Genomic DNA, 21659 nt, shown 5'->3' with positions numbered 1-21659 from the left:
AATCCTGTTTCAAACTACTTATTTGATGGGAGGAATCTTTTTTCTATGTACGTGGATTAATTTGCTACTTCATTTCTCTAGCATACTCAGACTTAAGTGGCTTTCTGGCTTATCTTTTGACTTGGTGGTTCTTTGGCTTTACCTGTTGGCTCAAAATTCACTTGAGAACTTGCTGGCTACAAAAGAGTATGCTGGGAATGATGGGAAAAATTAGGAGGACTATAATCAGGTCTCTGTCATTGAGATTTCAATTTAGTTTGCAGAGAGAACTTGAAATACCTAACATGACAAGAAAGGGGGAAAAATTCACAAATGCTGCAAAACACCACAGGAATTTGGAATGGCAGTGAATGGGAAACAACCAAACAAGCAACTGAAAATACAGGTATAGAGCCAGCAAGTATGGATTCACAAGAGATAACATGAGAATGGAAATTTGGGACTTGAGAATAAGGGAAAGCATATAAAACTGTTGTCAGAAACTTAAAAGAGCAGAGTTCTTTTTTGTAAACAATTTATTTAATTAAATTAATTTATTTGACTATGGCAGGCAATGCCTTGATGTGCAATCTCAGTTCCCAGATCAGAGATTGAACACAGGCCACAGCAGTGAAAATGCCAAGCCCTAACCACTAGACCACCAGGGAACTTCCGAAGAGCAGGGTTTTTTTGTTTTTGTTTTTGCTTCTTTTAGGGCTGTCCGAGGGGCTATGGAAGTTCCCAGGCTAGGAGCTGAATCGGAGCCACAGCCAGTGGCCTACACCACAGCCACAACAATGCAGGATCCAAACACCATCTTTGACCTAAACCATAGCTCACAGCAACGCTGGATCCCCAACCCACTGGCCAAGGCCAGGGATCGAACCCTCATCCTCATGGATACTAACTGGATTTGTTTCTACTGAGCCACAATGGGAACTCCCAAGAGCAGAGTTCTTACACCTAGTGGCCCAAAAGAAAAACCAAAGCCTTTTTTAAAATATGTCTACGCCCCACACCTAACAAGTCTCCTTCTTAGAGCTGAATCCACACAACTGTAATTTTACAAAGCTCTGCAGGTAATTCTGGTGTACATCCTGGGTTGAGTATCCATTTTTTTAATGAAAAAAGAAGACTGCCATGCCATCAGAAAGATTCTCTCAGTCAATCTGGCAAATTTGGTACCGTCTGTGCTGAATCAGCCCTGTGATTTCCCCCAGTAGCTAGAAAATGGAAGTATGTAAAGCTAATGGTGAAAGTTTCCAAGAGCTAGAAAGAAGCAAAACAGAAATTCCCTTGTGGGGCAGCAGGTTAAAGATTCACTGTTGTCACTGCAGCAGCTTAGGTCACTGCTGTGGCAAGGGTTCAATCCCTGGTCTGGTAACTTCCATATGCTATGGGTGGAACTAAAAAGAAAAAGGAAGGAAGGAAGGAAAGGAAAGGAAAGGAAAGGAAAGGAAAGGAAAGGAAAGGAAAGGAAAGGAAAGGGAGAAAGGAAGAAAAGGAAGGAAGGAAGGAAGAAAGAAAGAAAAGAGAAGAGAAAAGAAACAAGCAAAACAGCATAGCCAAAAGTCAAGGAGTAGTCTAGGAGTTGGTGACAGTACCTTGGAAATGATCGATGATGGGTTCCAAAGGACAGACAGGGAAAGAAGCCTGGGGCTGAAGCTACTGAGAAAGAGGGACAAACTTGCTAACAAGAAAAGACTAAAAATGGCTGGGGGAAGTTCCCCAGTGGCCTAGTGATAAAGGATATGGTGTTGTCACTGCTGTGGCACGGGTTCAGTCCCTGGCCCCAGAACTTCTTCATGCTGCAGACATGGCCAAAAAAAAAAAAAAAAGACCGACAAGGGTTTAAGGAATAATAAAGGCACCTGACTGAGCTAAGTACTTTATATTCACTCTTTCAGTATTCACATTGAACATTGTGTCACAATGTGAGCTTTGAATACAGTAACACAAATCTTGAGGTAGTAGTATCATGAGTCCCATTTCATAAGAGGAAGAAATTAGAGCTGAGACAGGTTAAGGAAAGGCAACCGAGACACGGCAGATTAAAAAAGGCAGTGGGTAATAGGAAGGTTGCTGATATCTAATCTTCATATAAGTCTCCAGATTAGGAAGAAGACTGTCAAAATCTTAGATGAAATTGGTAGAAAAGAACTTCTGTAAAATAGTAAAGATTCATGAGACATTTTAAAATTTATTCAACCAGTATGTGCCAGGATAAGTGTGGAGGTTCTACAATGAAAACAGACATATTGCCTGCTTTCACAGAGTTTACAGGTTAGCGAGGGAGGCAAACACATAAAGGAGATGAGAACAGTGCATGACAGGGGCATGGACAGTTAACTTGTCGAGCCTAGAAAGGTTCTGAGGTAAAGGAAAAATTACGTGCAGGGGCTTGAAAGCCAGAAAAGGGAAGGTCTGTTGTGGGGAGTAAAAGTAATTCAGCGCATCTATAGCAAAAAGCAAAAGGAAGATACCATTGACCTTTATTCGTGATAAGCCCTTTGTTCATGGGGGCTTAACCAAGGACCAGATTCTGGTGAAGTGGGATCTGGACTGATGAGCTATTTGGAGTTATATATGAAGTTTATTAAACTAAATGGTTTGAAGATTTGCAAGGGAGGAGTTCCCATCATGGCTCAGCAGGTTGAGAACCCAACCAGAATCCTGAGGAGGAGTGTTCAATAGCTGGCCCCAGTCAGTATGCTAAGGATCCAGCATTGCTGCAAGCTGTGGCGTAGGTTGGAGATGAAGCTCAGATCTGGTGTTGCTGCAGCTGTGGTACAGGCTGGCATCTGCAATTCCGATTTGACCCTTAACCTGGGAACTTCCATATGCTGCAGGTGCAGCCCTAATGAGAAAAAAAAAAAAAAAAAAAAAGATTTGCAACAGAGGATTACTGTAATGTATTACTCAGAAAACTCATGCCATCTGAGCAGTCTGAGGGTGTGGGAACAGAGCCAGGGCCAGCAGTCTGGTTGATAAGGTTCTCATTCCATGAGGATCTGAAAGGTTGGCTTTCTCTCTTTCTCCCTTCCTTTATTTTTCCCTTTATCTATTAGAAAGTTATCCTATTTGTTTGCAATAACACTTTATATCTATAGGGCAAGGTATTACTAGGTGCCAATCACTTAGTCTTTTCCCTGGAGTCACACTAGGTGGAAAGCCAAACATCAAAATCAGCTTGTTTTGGAGGGCTTGCAATAGAAGAAAGCCCAATATAAACTGATTATGTTCAGCTGCTTAGATTCATATTACATTTTAAACAAAAATCCTGATTTTAGGAGTTCCTGTCATGGCTCAGTGGTTAACAAATCCGACTAGGAATCATGAGGTTGTGGGTTCGATCCCTGGTCTCGCTCAGTGGGTTGGGGATTTGGCATCACGGTGAACTGTGGTGTAGGTCACAGACACTGCTTGGATCACGCGTTGCTGTGGCTGTGGCGTGGGCCAGCAGCTGTAGCTCTGACTAGACCCCTAGCTTGGGAACCTCCATATGCTGCAGGTGCAGCCCTAGAAAATACAAACAAAAAGCCAAAAAAAAAAAAAAAAAAAAATCCTGATTTTATATACATACACACAAACACAAATTTATATGTTATATATTTGTTTTTTGAAATATCCTTTCAAAACATAATTATTTTACATAAATACATGTATGTCATATATTCTGGAGGGGATTTATTAGTTTCCTTAGGTTCATCCTTTTTAATTTGGCTCCCATTTCTCTCTCTCTCTCTTTTTTTTTTTTTTTTTTTTTGCTTTTTAGGGCCGCAATGGCGGTTCCTAGGTTAGGGGTCGAATCGGAGCTGCAGCTGTCAGCCTACTTCACAGCCACAGCAATGTGGGATCCAAGCTATGTCTGTGACCTACATCACAGCTCACAGCAACACAAGATCCTTAACCTACTGAGTGAAGCCAGGGATTGAACCCACATCCTCATGGATACTAGTCGGATTTGTTACTGTTGAGCCACAACAGGAACTCCTCCCACTTCTTTATTCCTCCTCTCCAACCACACTCCAGGATGACTCAAATTAATGACTAGTATTTATGCATTCTTTCATGTTTATCCACTACGGTCATATAATCACACACAAAGATACACACACACACACACACACACACACACATTTAGAGGGATGTAACTTTTTAAAAATAATGAAATTAATAAAAGCAATTCTTTGTTTTGTTTTTGTCTTTTTAGGGCCACACCTGTGACATAGGAAGGTTTCCAGGCTAGGGGTCAAATTGGAGCTGTAGCCACTGGCCTACACCACAATGACAGCAAGGCAGGATCCAAGCCGTATCTGTGACCTACACCATAGCTCACAGCAACACAGGATCCTTAGCCCACTGAGGGATTGAACTTGTGTCCTCATGGATACCAGCTGGATTCGTTTCTGCCGAGCCACAATAGGAACTTCTTAAAAGTAATTCTTTACCCACTTAATACGTGTTATAGAATTCCTGCAATTCATATACTCCTAACGTATTCTTTCTAAGAGCTGCATGAGGGCAACTTAAAAATTATTCCTCATGGAGTTCCCGTTGTGGCACACTGGAAACAAATCCGACTAGTATCCATAAGGACTCAGGTTCAATCCCTGGCCTTATTCAGCAGGTTAAGGATCTGATGTTGCTGTGAGCTGTGGTGTAGGTCGCAGACTCAGCTTGGATCCAGCACTGCTGTGGTTGTAGCGTAGGCCAGCAGCTATAACTCTGATTCAACCCCTAGCCTGGGAACTTCCAGATGCTGCATGTGCAGCCCTAAAAAGACCAAAAAAAAAAAAAATTATTTTTCCATTGTTTTTTGTACTATGCACACTGATTTTTAAAAAAAAAATCATTTCATAGATCCCTACAAACTAGTTTCTATCATTTCAAGTATCTAATTTTTTTTTTTTTTTTTTTTGTCTTTTCTAGCACTACACCTGCAGCATATGGAGGTTCCCAGGCTAGGGGTCGAATCGGAGCTGTAGCCTCCAGCCTATGCCACAGCCACAGCAACGCCATGGCCTGGAATCTTCCATATGCTGAGGTGAGGCTGTAAAATATTTTTTTAAAAATTTAGGCATTCCCGTTGTGGCGCAACAGAAACAAATCTGATTAGGAACCATGAGAGTTCAATCCCTGGCCTCCCCTAGTGGGTTAAGGATCTGGAGCTGCCATGAGCTGTGATGTAGTATGCAGATGCAGGTAGGATCCAGAGTTGATGTGGCTGTAGTGTAGGCCAGCAGCTGTAGCTCTGATCCAACCCTTAGGCTGGGAACTTCCATTTGCCGCAGGTGCAGCACTAAAAAGCAACAAACAAACGAACTAACAAACTCCTGAGTTTGAGTTTGATTAAATGCCTTTAAAAAAAATTAAGATCCTTTTTTTTTTTTTCTGGGCGGTGGCGGGGGGGGGGTCTGGCATACATCATACACCAGCTTAATGTAGGAACTCAGTTCCCAAACCTGGGATTAAACCTGGGCCATGGCAGTGAAAGTGCTGAGTGCTAACCACTAGGTCACCAGGGAACTTCCTCAAGTGCCTTTCAACTTCTATTGGTTATACAGCACATATTTTCCAGCTTTAGTTTGTGGATGATACTGACATACTTCCCCCAAATTGAATCATCTCTGCATTCCTAGAGTAAATCCTACTTTACTATTTACTCTAGCTTCGTTTCTGAATTTAGTTTACTAGTTCTTAATGAGAATTTTTCATCTATTTTAACAAATGAGTTACAGTTTTCTCCTCTACCTATGCTGGATTATTTAAACAACATTGGAATTTTCTGTTATTTAAGAGTAACATCAACTTCATCTGTGAAATGCTTGTTTCTGAATTAATCTTTAAGAACTTTTTCTGTCTCTTTTAGGGAAATCAACTTGAAAGTTTTCTACATCCTGGGATAATTTTGCTAAGAAAACATTAATTTACTTTAGCTTTTTTTTTTCCCCCTTTGCCATAGGATGGCATGTAAGAGTCTCTAAGAATTTTTTTACCATGTCCCTTATCTGTGTTTATGTGGCCTTGTCATGCCTTATCTTACATATTTTTGCTAGTATTTTTTAACCTAAGAAAGAAATCAAGGCTTATGAAGTACCTATTTTATTTTATTTTTTTCAAAGAACCAGCATTTGGGTTTATCTCTTCTAGAGTTTTATTTTATTAATTTCTCCTTTTTATTTCTTCTTCCCAGCTTTTTTTTTCTTGTTTTTTTTTTTTCTCATTTCTTCGAAGTGCCAAGTTCCTTCATTGCCTTTCTTTTTTAATACTGAAAAAATTTAAGGAAATAAACTTTTATCTGAGTAAAGGATTTACTGTATTTTCATATGAAAGTTTCCTTTCCTTTACACATAGTTTGAAATTCCCCTTTTGTTTTCTTCTTTGATTCACAGGTTACCCAGTAGTATTATATAATTTCAATAGGATTTTCCAAGTGATAAAAAGCTTACCATAATATATGCTAGCATAAACAAAGTCTTTTTTTTTTTTTTTTTAAGGGCAGCACCTGAGGCATATGGAACTTCCCAGGCTAGGGGCAGAATTGGAGCTGCAGCTGCAGCCACAGCCACAGCACCACGGAATCCAAGTGACCTACACCACAGTTCAGGGCAATGCTGGATCCCCATCCCCAGCCCACTGAGCAAGTCCAGGGACTGAACCCTCATCCTCAAGGATTCTAGTCATATTCCTTTCCGCTGCAACACAATAGGAACTCCCCAAAGTCTTTCTTTTTTTAAGCATATACTCAAATAGTAGTACTCAACTGTGGCTGTATCCCAGAGTCCATGCCTAACATAAGTCAACTTTTTGAGGCCAATAAACACCAAAAGAAATTTTTTTTTTCGGTCTTTTCTAGGGCCGCGCCCATGGCATATAGAGGTTCCCAGGCTAGGGTTCTAATCGGAGCTGTTGCCGCCGGCCACGGCCACAGCCACAGCAACGCCAGATCCAAGCTGCGTCTGAGACCTACACCACAGCTAACGGCAACGCTGGATCCTTAAGCCACTGAGCGAGGCCAGGGATCGAACCTGCAACCTCATGGTTCATAGATGGATTCGTTAACCACTGAGCCACAATGGGAACTCCAAGAAACATTTTATATGATGAAGAAATTTTTCTCTAGTTTCTTAAAGTTGGCATAAAGGATAGTTAAATTTTAAAAGAAGTCTGCCAGAATCTAGGTTTGCAAAACATTATATTAATAGCAACCCGGAATCTCAGAGTTGTCTTCTTTGCTTTCTAGAGCATTTTCTAAAGTGTCCCCACAGCTAGATAGGGAAGAAGAGTGGGCAGGAGTTTCGAAAGAGCTACCTACCCTACATTCTAAAGTCACCCTCTTGGAGATCTGCAAATATGTTAGCACATTAAAAGCTCTGAGAATTCCTGCCGACCTTTGGTTAATTATGCATGTCCTAAATATATTTGATTACCTTCATTCATCTATCAGTTAAATACCTATTAATTCTCTTTGAGAAATATAAGTCAAGAAAACAGACACCTCTTAGAGAGAAAGACAGTATGATCAGATTCTCTGCCTTCTCTGTGGGTTACTGACAGCTGGAGCTCAGTAGATGTTTGCTGAATGACTTGTTAGCAGAGGAGGTGTGATGTGGCCACAGTAGATATTAGTGTCCACTGCAGCTGTTCTCAGTATGTTTAAACATAGGTTGAGTTCTCTTAGCAAGCAGCACTCAATATTTTGCATCAAAATACAAACTTTCTTTTCTATTTTACAATTGTAGTTGAAAATTCCTAAGACACTGGCCCCACAAAAATTAAAATAACAAAACTTAACATCTTGAGGAGGCCAACAAAACCCAGTAAAAATAATACTGCAGGTGCAGTATGTAAATACATATGCACATGTACACACACACACCACTACCACCACCTCTGGATCCCCATGTCTACTGTGTAAAATGTCAGAGACTAATGGCTTAGGTAGGGTATCACCAGATCAGAGAGTGCTCAGAGAAATGAAAGGAGAAACTTGTCAATTGGTTCCAATGTCCATATTATTATAAGATGGTGAGACTGCCTACTTTTGGTTTCTGTTTATTTAATTTTATGATTAAGCCACATAATTACATGGTCATAAAGTGAACAGTAAACTAGGCCGAGTCAGGAAGCTTCGAATTGTAAAAAGATAATCTAAATTTATTTAGCTAGAGAACTTCTAGTTTCAAAAACTGAGACATGAAATTTTCTATCTGTGCTAGGTACTATTAGCTATCTACACAATTCTGATTTTGTTTGGGGCAATAATGAATGTATAACTGAAAGGGATAAATCATAACTGATCTATGCCAATCATGGATCTCCTGCTCTCCTTTGCTAGGTAACTCCCTTTTCAGGTACCCTGTAGCTACAGTTACAGCTTTGGATGTGGCCTACCTATACAGCCAATGAGAAAAGAAGGAAAATGCTAGAAAGCATTTATGAAAGACTGTTCTTTCAAACATAAAAAGAGAGCCACAAAAGAAGGCATTTTGCCCCTACCTCATTTTTTTGCCTAGGACACTGGTGTGAGGAACAATGCCTGGGATCACAGCCATTACTCATACCATACAGCAACAGGCAAAAGCTTAAGAAACCAACATGTAAAGGATAACAGAATGGGAAGACAGTAAGGCCCTGGATTCCTGAAAACCTCACTGAGCCATATGAACAAAGTCTAGACCTACCTGCCTCCAGGCTTCCTGTTAATAAGTTAACAACAAATATCTTTATGGTTAAGCTCTTTGATGGTTTTAGGCAGAGTGTCACTGCTGTCATTTATTTCCAAATTGACACAACAGTGCCCTATGTTTTCATACTATGATAAAGATTATAAATTATTTAACATTTCAGAATTTAAAATTTTAGAAAAACAATAGGGAAAGTGAGAGACTCAACTTTTCACTGCCTAAAATGCAGTATTTAAGTTGATTTTACAAGCATGAAATGTTTTGTAACATTCAACAACAGAATAAAAAAAAATCAAACTTAAAAAGACAAATAATAGGAAAAATTGATCCATACCCGTACCTTTCCGTGTGTTCTCCGTCACATCTACCCCAAACTGGATAATGTCACCGGAAAGAATTTCACATGGTGGACTTTCTTCAGAGCCTCGACTCAATCTCTGGCTATTTATAAAGGTACCATTACTACTTTTAGTGTCTTGGAGATAAAACTGCAAAAATAAAATTTTAAAAAAGAGCCAAAGATTAATAGTAATAATCCCAAACCCACTTTTTAAAAAAGTACTTCCAACTTTGCCAACTAACAGCAGGTGGATCTTTTCCCCCTATTAATTCCAATCACTTATTTCAGCTAAGGTTATCCTTTATTGTATATGAAATAAGAACTCTAAAACTGGGTGATTTAAAATCCAGCTAGACAAAATCGTGTACCACTTTGGAAAAAAATTTATAAGGTCCTCAAAATGATAAACATAAAGTTGGCATATGACCCTGCAATTCTACTATGAGGTATACACTGAAGAGAACTGAAAACATAGGTCCTCACAAAAATTTGTACACAAATGTTCATGGCAGCATTATTCATTATGGCCAAAAGGTGGATACAACCCGAATGCCTATCAATTGATGAATGGGGAAACAAAATGTAGTTCATCCATAAGAATTACATTATTTGGCAATAAAAAGGAATGAAATACTGATTCATGCTATAACATGGGTGAATTTTTTTCTTTTTTTTCTTTTTTGTTTTTTTAGGGCCGTGCCCACAGCACATGGAGGTTCTCAGGCCAGGGGTTGAATTGAAGCTACAGCTATCAGCCTATGCCACAGCCACAACACAGGATCCAAGCCATGTCTGCGACCTATAGCACAGCTCGCCACCAGATCCTTAACCCACTGAGCAAGGCCAGGGATTGAACCTGAAACCTCATGGTTCCCAGTCGGATTCGTTTCCGCTGCACCATGATGGGAACTCCCTGAATGAACTTTTATACATTAGGTTAAGTAAAAACAGCCACAAAAGACATATATTATGTAATTTTATTTATATGAAATCTCCAGAATAAGCAAACCCATAGAGACAAAAAGCATATTAGTAGTTGCCAAGGGGCTGAGGTATCAGCACAGAGGTTGGAGTGGGGTGGGGCGAATAACTGCTAAGGTTTCTTTTGGGGGTGATTAAAATGTTCTAAAGTTAAATAGTGGTGATGGCTGCATAACTATGAATATACTATAAACCACTGAATTATTTTAAAAGACTGAATTTTTCATGGTACATGAATTGTATCTCAATAAAGCTTTTTTTTTTTTTTACACTTGATCTTAGCCAAAAGGCCGAGAAGCGATTTTTTTTTTTTTTTTTTTTTTTTAAAGCCAGCTACACAAAATTCTAATTTTATTCTTTCCATCTCACTTTGCAATTTTGCTTCTGGAATGTCTGGGTAAAATCAAAGGAAGTGTTGTTTATTCTACAGGCAAGGACAACTGGCATGAAGCAACACCTATAATTAACAGCTATCAGTTAACTAACATACTTAGTATCTGGACCTACACATTTTCAATAAATTATTTGGGACAAACAGACTGGAGGAGTTCCTGTTGTGGCTCAGTGATAACAAACCTGACTAGTATCCATGAGGACATGGGTTCAATCCCTGGCCTCGCTCAGTGGGTTAAGGATCTGGCATTGCCGTGAGCTGTGGTGTGAGTTGCAGATGAAGCTGGGATCTGGTATTGCTGTGGCTGTGGCATAGGCCAGCAGCTACAGCTCTGATTTGACTCCTAGTCTGGGAGCTTTCATATGCCATGGGTGAGGCCCTAAAAAGAAGAAGAAAAGGAAAAAAAAAAAAAAACAGATTGGAGAAACTAAAAACTCAAATACTGGAATCAAACAATAAAGTACCACTTCCTTGATGAGTGGCATATGGAAGTTCTGGGGCCAGGGATTGAACTCAGGCCACTGCAATGACCAGAGCCATAGCAGTGACAACGCCAGATCCTTAACCTGCTGAGCCACCCAAGGAAGTCCTCATCTTCCCTATTTAAAAACAAAAGGGATAGCAGGAGGCACAGGAAGCCTACCTATTTATCACCTACCTATCCAAAGAGAAATCAAGAACAACTGGTATCACAAACGACAGACTTACTAGGAAGAGAACAGCCAATGAAAAAAAGATGTACCTTTCTTTTTGCATTTTTCTACACTCTCCAGCCCTGCTTATTCTAGCAACACATTTTCAATGAATTCCTTCCTAAGGAAGAAAGGAAAGAAGAAAACTAATATTTATTAAAATATATGTTGCAACACCTGGCCCTCATAGAACCTTAACATCAAAACTATGATACAGATATTATTTCCATTTATACATGAGAACAGTGGGGCATGGGCAAGTTTCTTTCCAAAGGTCACAAAGCTATGGAATACAGAAGCAATATAAGAAAATATAAGAAAAGGGATATTTTTTCCCCCATTACTTCACACTGACCTTTATGTTTCATTTATCCTTCACTCCTCCCACAAACTCTCTTCCAAAATGAAACACAACAAAAGAAAAAGCCATTTGCAGAAAATATGAAAATGACATTTCTTTTCATAAAATTCCTAGGTGACAATTTAAAGGCCATCAGGCTGTTTATAAAAGACTTATTCTCTGTTTATAATTTGAAAGAGATCAACTGAGAAAAAGAAAAAAAAAAAAAGAAGTGGGGGGGACCAACTGCTATTTTGGCTAGCAGTTTGTATATTTAACTGTAATTAAATGGTCTATAAACCATTAATAAAGAAAATTATGTTGATATTTTACAACTCCATTGAAATTTATAAGCCTTAACATTTCACACCAAGGAGATAAGCACAGGCAATATGTTCAAGTAAGAACACTTATCCTCACAATTTTTTCTACACTGGAATCTACCATACATTGCATAAAGAAGTTTGTTTTTTGTTTTTTAATAGATACATTCTTAGAAAATGTGGTAATATCTAAATTCTAGTTTGGTCATTTTCAGTTATATGTGCCTTGGCAAGCCGAAAAAGGGGATTATACTAGATTTACAATGATTTTCAAACTTCAAATTCTAATCCATTAGTGGGTTACTAAAGCTATTTAGGGGGCTGTGCCTAGAGGTTTTTGTTTGTTTGTTTTTAAAATCAAAGAGAACAGAAGAATACATGAAATAAGGTTCAAACTGTGTTTGAAAAACAAAAATGTATGTTTTTGTGTGTTGTATACAAGCACATACACACACATATTTGTATCTCAACTCTAAAACCATAAATTTTCAAATTAAAAAAATTTTAAATCAATATTAACCCAGTTTCTTTTCATTCTAACATGTCTATATTATTGTCCAAAGCACATTATGGTACCTTTGTCCATTTAGCTTGAACATACTGTTCACGTTAGTTGCTCGTTGTTCCTCTGCTCTCAACCTGCTAATGGCTTTCAAACACCTTGGAATAAAATCCAAAGTTCTGACCATTTTAGTCCACAAAGCCCTACATCATCTGGCTCCTGGTTCACTCTCTGAACTCATCATCTCCCACTATCTTCCTCCTTCATCCCTCTGAGCCACAATGACCTCCACTTGTGCCCCTGAGCCTCTGTACGTGGGGATAGCTAGACTTTAAGAGTTTACTTCCCTGCAGAAATATTTTCATTGATTTAACCTTCTCCCTCCCCTCAGTGTTTTGAAAAACTGATATAAAAAATAATGTTTCTGCATCTCCTATGAAACAATCTGCCACTATTCAGTCTACCTTTACTATTAGGTAAGGTAGGTATAAAGAAGTCAACTTGTTTGCAAGGGACTGGGAATTGACTGTGCTTACAGGCCCTGAAAACATTTCCCATAGTAGGTATGTTAGTTAGTTGGTCCTTTGTCACTTTCAAACCAGAAATATCTTTCTTCTCTATGCTGACAAAACTTTTTCTATCAGACTTTCCCCCCTCCCACTTAAATCACTTTTGACTACTCTAAAAAAATAAAGGAGTTTCTGTCATGGCGTAGCAGAAATGAATCCGACTAGGAACCATGAGGTTGCAGGTTCAATCCCTGGCCTTGCTCAGTGGGTTAATGATCCAGCATTGCTGTGAGCTGTGGCGTAGGTTGCAGACACGGCTTGGATCTGGCATTGTTGTGGCTGTGGCATAGGCCGGAGGCAACAGCTCCAATTAGACCCCTAGCCTGGCAACTTCCATATGCCACAGGTGCAGCCCTGAAAGGACAGAAAAGACAAAAATAAATAAATAAATAAATACATAATCTTGTTGAAGTTTTAACTATCGGTATTTCCTAGAAGCCTAAGGAATGCTCAAGCATCCCCAGTGTTTGCATTAGCCACTGGGCACTCACTTTGATGTTGAGCAGATGTGGAAGGAGCGTTGAATTTATAAAACCATCTGTAGCTTGCGGCCAAAGTTCAACTTTCATTGTTTCCAGGCTTTATCTTCATTAACCCCTTGTCTTCCCCTGAATGAATGTTAAGCTCCCCAAAATCAGGCATTGATGGTGATCCTTGAACTGAAAGGCTGTCTTTGACCCATCAGTCATTTGTCCTTGTTTCTGGCTGATTACAATTATGTTCAAAGACACAGGCACAGCACTTCACAGGTTGTTTAATTTACTCTTTGGTCTTCACAAAGTTTCATCCCACAAACAAATACATTTGCATGACTTTCAACTTTACTACAATCTGTAAAAGCTTTTATTTCCACCGTAATGATAAACTACTTCTTTCCAGCCTTTTCTACATAGACAGGTTTTGTTTGCCATATCCAACCAACAATAGATTAAAAACATTTGAACTAAAGCTTCAGAACAAAGCACAAACACAGTCAACATGTGGCCAGAAACTCTAAGTCCATGAAGAGGAGTTTTTAAAATGTGAATGCAGAATGGATTCTGGATTCTAGGTGGCAGATACTATATCAAAGATTTTTAATTTACTTGAATCAGCAGGTAAAATAAAAAAGAGTGACTAAGACAGCAAAATCAAAAACCCATGGACAACATTTACAACAAAAATAGGTGATAAAGTATCCACATGAACCTCAAAATACAAGTGAGGAAAACTATCAACAGTCATAGAGCTGCATGAAATCAGCATCTGTGCAGGAGGATGCATATAGAGGCTATGGGGCATTTGAGGGACTTAGGAACATCAAAATAGTCACTAGATATTCACTGGACAATATGATAGCCAATTTGAGAAGAGACACTGAAAATGGGAAAGGTTTAGCCCAATACAGTAATAAGTGAGTGTGTAGGATAAGTTCTGAAAAAAAGCTGGTACAGTCTGAGTCATAAATTCTCCCCCCCCCCATTTTTTTTAGGGCCACACTGGTGGCATATGGAAGTTCCCTGGCTAGGCTAATCGGAGCTATAGCTGCTGGCCAACGCCACAGCCACAGCTACAGCCACGCCACATCCTAGCCGTGTCTGCAACCTCCACCACAGAGCTCACGGCAACACCTGATCCTTAACCCACTGAGTGAGGCTAGAGATCAAACCTGGGTCCTCATGGATACCAGTCAGATTTGTTTCCTCTGCACCATGACAGGAACTCCTGAGTCATAAATTCTTAAAACCAACCTACCAACTGATTACAATTACCTTCAAAGACACAGGCACAGCACCAACTAAAGCTGCCTTCCAGGATAGGGCTTTACACTGCAAGAAAGTTGCTGAGTATGGAATCAAAATTGAGAGAGGCAGGGGAAATAGAGCCAAGGAAGAAAATCCAGATAAAAGAAGAAAAATGAAAGAAAGCCGTAATTTTTTTTTAACATTTTACAAAAACAACAGAAGAGGGAGCTTTGTGACATTAGAAAAGTTATCTTGAATCATGACCCCTTCTGTTAGTTCAGGAAAACAAATTTCACATAAAAATGAACAAGAGAAAAATATCAAGGTCCTATCCCATACAGTCATTTTAATAAAAAAGAGAAAAATAACATCCCTGAACATAGCAACAGACAGACCTTGGGAATAGATCAAAATTATACGATTCCAGAAAAGCTAACAGATACTAAGAAAATAATTCAAGGCACAAAAGAGAAATATAAATTATAATCACAAAACTCTAGGAAAGGTGAAAGACCTCAAAAAAAAAAAAAAGAAATAAAAGGGAAATCATTTCAGAACTGAACACAAAACTAGGAATGTGAATAACTAAACAAAATGATCCATTAAAAGAATTAAATAAAAAGGAGGAAGTTTTTTTTGAATCAAAAAGAAATGAAGAAAGTGAAATCAGCAAAACAGCAGAGTAGGTAGCTCCAAGCTCCCATCCTCATATAAACACTGAAAAACAAACTATCAGAACCAACTTTATTAGAACTCTATAAATAGTTAAAGTTTTATAGCAACGACATGAAGAGTGAAGAAAAAGGCAACTTAAAAATCACAGGAAATCAGGAGTTCCTGCTGTGGTGCAACAGGATCGGCAGCATCATGGTAGCGCAAGGACACAGGTTTGATCCCCAGCCTGGCACAGTAGGTTAAGGATCCCAGCATTGCCCCAGCTGTACCTTGGCTCCCAACTATGGTTTTGATCTGATCCCTGGACCAGGAACTCCATATGCTGCAGGGTGGTCAAAAAAGGAAGAAAAATAAAATTCGTGGGAAATCTTTCTGGCATTCCTTAGCCTTGTCCCACCCCACCCCCCTGGAAAACATTAGTCTTGAGGACTTCAGCCCACATTCCCAGAAATGCTGGAATTTGCTACTTGATTCTAGAGAGAACAGGGCAGACCTAAATTGAAAATTACTCTAACTTGGGAGTTCCTGTTGTGGCTCAGTGGAAACAAATCTACCTAGTATCCATGAGGATGTGGGTTTGATCCCTGGCCTCACTTAGTGGGTTAAGGATCTGGCATTATGGTGAGCTGTGGTGTAGGTCGAGGACTTGGCTCAGATCTGGCGTGGCTGTGGCTGTGACTTAGGCCAGCAGCTATAGCTCTGATTTGACCCTTAGCCTGGGAACTTCTGTATGCTGTGGGCGCAGCCCTAAAAAGACAAAAAAAAAATTCTACTAATATCTAATAAATATTCTATCTATTCTAATATATTTGGGGGCCACATGAAGGTCTGAAGTGAGTCCTAACACAGAACTCACCCACATTGGAAAAGCAGTGGCTTGGCTTGCTGAAAAAGTGGGATTTATCCAAAAAGTGGGATTTATCCAGAGTGGTTCACCATAAGAAAGTCAATCAATATAATATACCACATTAATAGAAAGGAGGGGGGGAAATGAAACCACAAAATCATTCTAATTGATGCAGAAAAGGCATTTGACAAGATCCAACATCAATACTCAACACTGAAAGACTGAAAGTTTCTTCCTAAGACCAGGAACGTGGCAAGGAAACTTGCTTTTGCCACAATACTGTACTAAAGTTCTAGCCAGACCCAAGAAAAAGAAATAAAAAGCATCCAAATTAGAAAGGAAGAAGTAAACTATGACTATTCACAGATGATAAGATTCTATATATGGAAAATCCCACAGAACACACATGCTAATAAATTCAGCAACATTGCAATTTACAAAAGAAACACAAAAAATCAGTTGTGTGTGGACATAAGCAATGAACAATCCAAAAAGGAAGTTAAGAAAGCAATTCAGTTTACAATAGCATCTAAGTAAAACACTAAGAAATAAATTTAACCGAAGAAGTAAAAAACTTATACACTGAAAACTACAAAATATTGTTGAAAGAAAATAAAGACAAATACAGGCATTCGTCATTCTACTGAACTTATTAGCTTTACTGTGCTTTACTGATATTCTGTTCATACAAACTGAAGGTCTGTGGTAACCCTGGGTCAAACAAGTCTATTGGCACCATTTTTTCCAAGAACAATGTTTTTTAATTAAGATATGTACACTGTTTTCTAAGATATAATGCTATTATTGCATACTTAATAGACAACAATATTGTATAAACATAATTTTTACATGCACTGGGAAACTAAAAAATTTGTGTGATTGGTTTTTTGTGATAATTGTTTTACTGCAGTAGTCTGAGGTATGCTTGTAAAACAGAAGAACATTCTATTATCTTGGGCTGAAAGACTTAATTATTGTTTAGGTGTCAAGTGTTATCCGAAGTGATCTACAGATTCAATGGAATCCTTACCAGAATTCCAATGACCTCTTTTTTTTTTTTTTCTTTTTTGCAGAAATGGAAAAGTCAATCCTCAAATTCATACAGAATTGTGAGGGACCCTAAATAAGCAAAACAAGCTCCCCCCCCCAAAAAAAAAGGTTGGAGGAAGCTTATTTTCTAAGTTCAAAACTTAATACAAAGCTACGGTAATCAAAACCGTGTGGTACTGGCATAAAGATAGACAAACATAAATAAAAAAGAATTAAAAATTCAGAAATAAACCTGTATATTTATAGTCAACCGAATTTTGACAAAAATGCCAAATCCATGCAATAAGAATGGTTTCTTCAACAACTGATGCTGAGACATCTGGATAACCACTTGCAAAAGAATGAAGTTGAACCCCTACCTCAACCCATATAAAAAACTGACTCAAAATGGACTGAAGACCTAAATATAAGAGCTTAAAAAACCCATAAAGTTCTTCTCAGTCATTATTTCTTCAATTAATTTTTTTCTGCCCCTTTCTTCTGGAATTTCCATAATGCATGTAGGTACACTTAATGGTGTCTCATAGGTCTCTTAAGTACTATCATTTTTCTTCATCATTATTTCCTTCTAGTACTCAGACAGGATAATTTTAATTGCCCTATCTTTAAGTTTTTTATTCCTTCTTCTGACAGCTTAAATCTGTCACTGAACTTTCCTTTGAATTCTTACTTCAGCTATTATACTTTTAACAATTTCTATCTCTCTACTGGTTTTCCTCACTTGTTCACACATTGTTCACCTGATTTTCTTTAAACTCTTTGTCTATGGTTTCCTTCAGCATTTTGAATATATTAAAAACAGTTAATTCAGAGTCTTTGTCTAATAAGTCCAATGTCTGGACTCAGGGATGATGTCTGTCAATTTCTTTTTTCCCTGTGAATGAGCCATAATTTCCTGTTTCTTTATATGCTTTGTAATTTTTTGTTGAGAAGTGGACATTTTGAATATTGTAATGTGGTAACTATAATCTCCTCATGTGGTAACTATAATCTCCTTACCCTAGGGACTGCTGTTATTACTTGATGAAAGCTGAAGTCATCAGTTTATTAGTGACTTTTCCAAACTATTTTTTGCAAAGACCATATTCCTTGTCATATGTTATCAACATAGTCTCTGTTCTATTATCTCCATGGTCATCCTATGACCTGACAGGGATTTCCTTAAATGTCAGGATCCAATAAGAAAAGGAGGGAGGAAGGAGTGTGTTTTGCCTCTTTAAATTCCCTTGGCAGATGCCAGAGAAGCCACTTTAGCCTGAGGGGTTTCAACTAACTGCCAGTCTCTGTGCTAGGCCATCAGCAATCAAAAGCAGTGATGAAAACACACAACCCCAATTTTTGAAAGACAAGCCAAGTCACAACAGAAATCATGGGCCACCATACCCACAGTTAATCGCCACAGAGCTAATGGATGGAAAATGATATCCACTATGCAAAACAGTAAAATTTTCAGAAATTTACCAGCCTCTTTCTTCATCAGGCACTCCCCTGGATGCTGCAAGTGTTAGACTCAAGAGTTCCAAAATAATTGTTTCAAACAGTTCATGCTAACTTTGCAGGGATCTAGGTGAAGAAACCAATTTTTGGAGCTTCTCCTCTGTCATTTCTTATGATGTCACTCCCATTACCCATATTTCAACCTACAAATCTTTGCTGGGGCCAAACCAAACAAGTTTCTATAATAGCTACCATTTATTGAGTGTCTGCAATCTGATCCTTACAACAATCCTACCAAGTAGCTATTATTATCTCTATTTTATAGATTAAGAAACACAGGCTTTGGAGAGTTCCTGTTGTGGCTTGGTGCGTTACAAACGCATCTAGAATCCATGAAGATGTGGGTTTGATCCCTGGCCTCACTCACTAGGCTCAGGATCTGGCGCTGCCATGAGCTGTGGTGTAGGTTCCGTATACCTCAGTGAAAAGAGAAGGAAGGGAGGGAGGGAAAGCACCTGTCTGGAGAGATTGCACATCCATAAAATCAAATGCAGGGTACATCTACACTGACAATAGATTTGGTATGAATAAAGTACCAGAATCCTGAGAGACTCATGAGAAATATAGTTAGGCACAGTGAGTTGCTAATGAGGCATTTAGGAGTGAAGGGAAGTGATTTGAATGAAAAGCAAGGAGAAGGAGGAGATGGAGGAGGAACAGGTATTATAGTACATTTATATATAGTTAAGGCCTGGCCAAAGAAGATAACAAAAACCAAACAAACGAAGAAGTGGGGAAATGTAAAAGAGTGAAGCCACAAAATGACGGCACTGGGCAATCCACTTCTTAAGAGAGAAGCCCTACTAAAGAATTTGATGAAAATACTGTTTAAGGGAGATTATTCTAACAGCTCTGATAATTTAGCAGCTGTGTGTAGGATGAACTACAGTGGGAGTCACTAGAAATAGGGAGATCCATAACTTGTATGTTTTTGCCACCAATAATTTAATTATTTCTTAGAGTACACAAATGAGGTTTACATGCATGTTCAATATGAATTTGTTTATATAAGCTTTCTGGTTTCCAGACTAGCAGAACACCACATTTTTCAGAGGGTGGAATTTTTAAGTTGTGCCACCAAAGGGGGAAATATAAAGTTTTACTGATATACTATACGGAAACACATACAAAAGTGGTAATGTGTCCACACCCAAATGAAATCTCACATGTAAACTAGAATGAACTTGCCGATATATACTCAAAGGTCTTAAAAATGTTATGAGGAGTTCCCGTCGTGGCTTAGTGGTTAATGAATCTGACTAGGAACCATGAGGTTGTAGGTTCGATCCCTGGCCTTGCTCAGTGGGTTAAGGATCTGGCGTTGCTGTGAACTGTGGTGTAGGTTGCAGACGCGGCTCGGATCCCGTGTTGCTGTGGCTCTGGTGTAGGCCAGCGGCTACGGCTCCAATTAGACCCCTAGCCTGGGAATCTCCACATGCTGCAGGAGCGGCCCAAGAAATGGCAAAAAGACCAAAAAAAAAAAAAAAAAAGTTACTGAAATTGCCAGGACTTTTTCCTTCTTCACGTGACATTCCACATTTATGTAAAGTAATTATTTTTTGTGGAGCCGGCCGGTAAGAGAAAGAGAAAGCAAAAGTATTTCTCTCTTTCCACATAGGAATAGATAAGATTATGAAGAACAGAAGTAGAGAAGGTGAGAGGGAGAAATCTTTTCTTATTCAATGAGAACATTACAAAATATAAAAAACACAGCTAGAATGACTACACCCTTCTAAAACATGCATGCAAATTGTGACAATTCTTCACCGAAAATTTAAGAGAAGTAAAATAGATTACTGAATTTCGGCAAGATACAGCATAAATATACCATCAGAATGCTACAGTTCTGAGAGGTGAGGATTCTGAAACCCTCTACCAAAATCCAATCTGAAGGAGATTAACCTATTTCTTACATCCCAAAACTGATGGGTTGACAGGCAAATCCTGATTATTTTCTCCACTCATGGTATGTAATCACAGCAAGATGCATGCAACTTTGTTTTTGAAACTCCTACTTAGGTATAATTAAAGAACAGATACTGATCCCAAACTCAATCTTTTAGACCCCAAGAGGTCTCTGCCTCAAACAATGTTAAATTTTTAATTTCAATATCTTGGACTTACCGTGTGGCTCACAACACATTTTTAATTTCAATATCTAAACTAAATATTTATTTATTAAAATGCCACATATTTCAGCATATTAAAGGTAAAGGGATATTTTGATATTTTAAATACACAATACTCTGACAATACTTTATAGGTCATTATTTTCCTCACAAAATGTTAGCTTAAATCACTCTGAGGTTAGCTAAAACAATAACAAAATAACTGCACCACTGCTCTTTATCTCTGCTAAAAAACTTCACAAACAGAACACATAGAATAATATTCTTGTTTGCCACAAAAGGAAATCATTGTGATCACACTTGTGGGAAATACAGAAAAAGTCATTATGTTTAAAGGTTGTAGCCCTACACACTATTTAATAATACACACAATATGCTTGATCTATGGACAGATGATATTGATTTATACCGTCACTAAGAAGTAGGGGAGAGGGAGAAACTAAAAAGATTTTTTTTCCATTGAACACTGGCAAAATAGGAATCTAGATCTTATTTTTTGGAGGAAAAAAAAAAAACCCTCCCAATACAATGAACAATTCATTAGGCAAACAAACTCAATGGAAATGTTAAAAGATGCAAAATAGCACCTCCTGGGCGGGGGGGTGGGGGGAAAGAACATTCATAGCTTTTTAAAATGCTTAATAAAGAAAACAATTATGATGCCTTTTTCACTCTTTAAGTACAACTACTCGGGTTGGCAAAAATGTTAATGTTTAAAACTGTTCTTTACTCCATGTCTCCCATTTTCAGTAACAGTTAATTCAAGAGATTTATCTCAAGTCTTTCACATTCACACATTCAAAGCTGAGTTCTTTAAAAAGTGTAACAGTTCTACTTTGAAGGAGAAAACAAAATAATAAAAATCACTGATGGCTATACATCAATATACAGAAATAACAATGATGCAATTTATGAAATAATCATTTT

General features: G+C 38.4%; 1 protein-coding gene and 1 pseudogene across 50 annotated transcripts in view; both read right to left on the bottom strand.

The window, feature by feature from the left end:
• SLMAP (sarcolemma associated protein) overlaps positions 1 to 21659 on the bottom strand; it is a 148066-nt gene that overhangs the window by 75548 nt on the left and 50859 nt on the right. For 26 of the 50 annotated variants that reach the window (XM_021069017.2, XM_021069014.2, XM_021069039.2 and 23 more), the window contains exon 3: positions 9010 to 9157. In XM_021069017.2, coding sequence (XP_020924676.1) covers positions 9010 to 9157 — 148 coding nt within the window. Of the gene's footprint in view, positions 1 to 9003; positions 9158 to 21659 lie in introns of all 50 variants that reach the window. The other 24 variants (XM_021069015.2, XM_021069013.2, XM_021069037.2 and 21 more) reach the window with 1 other exon arrangement.
• Positions 10148 to 10292, bottom strand: LOC146397355 (U2 spliceosomal RNA; annotated as a pseudogene).

This window comes from Sus scrofa, chromosome 13 (genome assembly GCF_054392235.1).
Source record: "Sus scrofa isolate SSC_HxYL_T2T_F1_AM1 chromosome 13, Sscrofa_HxYL_maternal_Yorkshire_Landrace_v2.0, whole genome shotgun sequence".
NCBI lineage: Eukaryota > Metazoa > Chordata > Mammalia > Artiodactyla > Suidae > Sus > Sus scrofa.
This window is presented reverse-complemented; position numbering and strand designations above follow the sequence as displayed.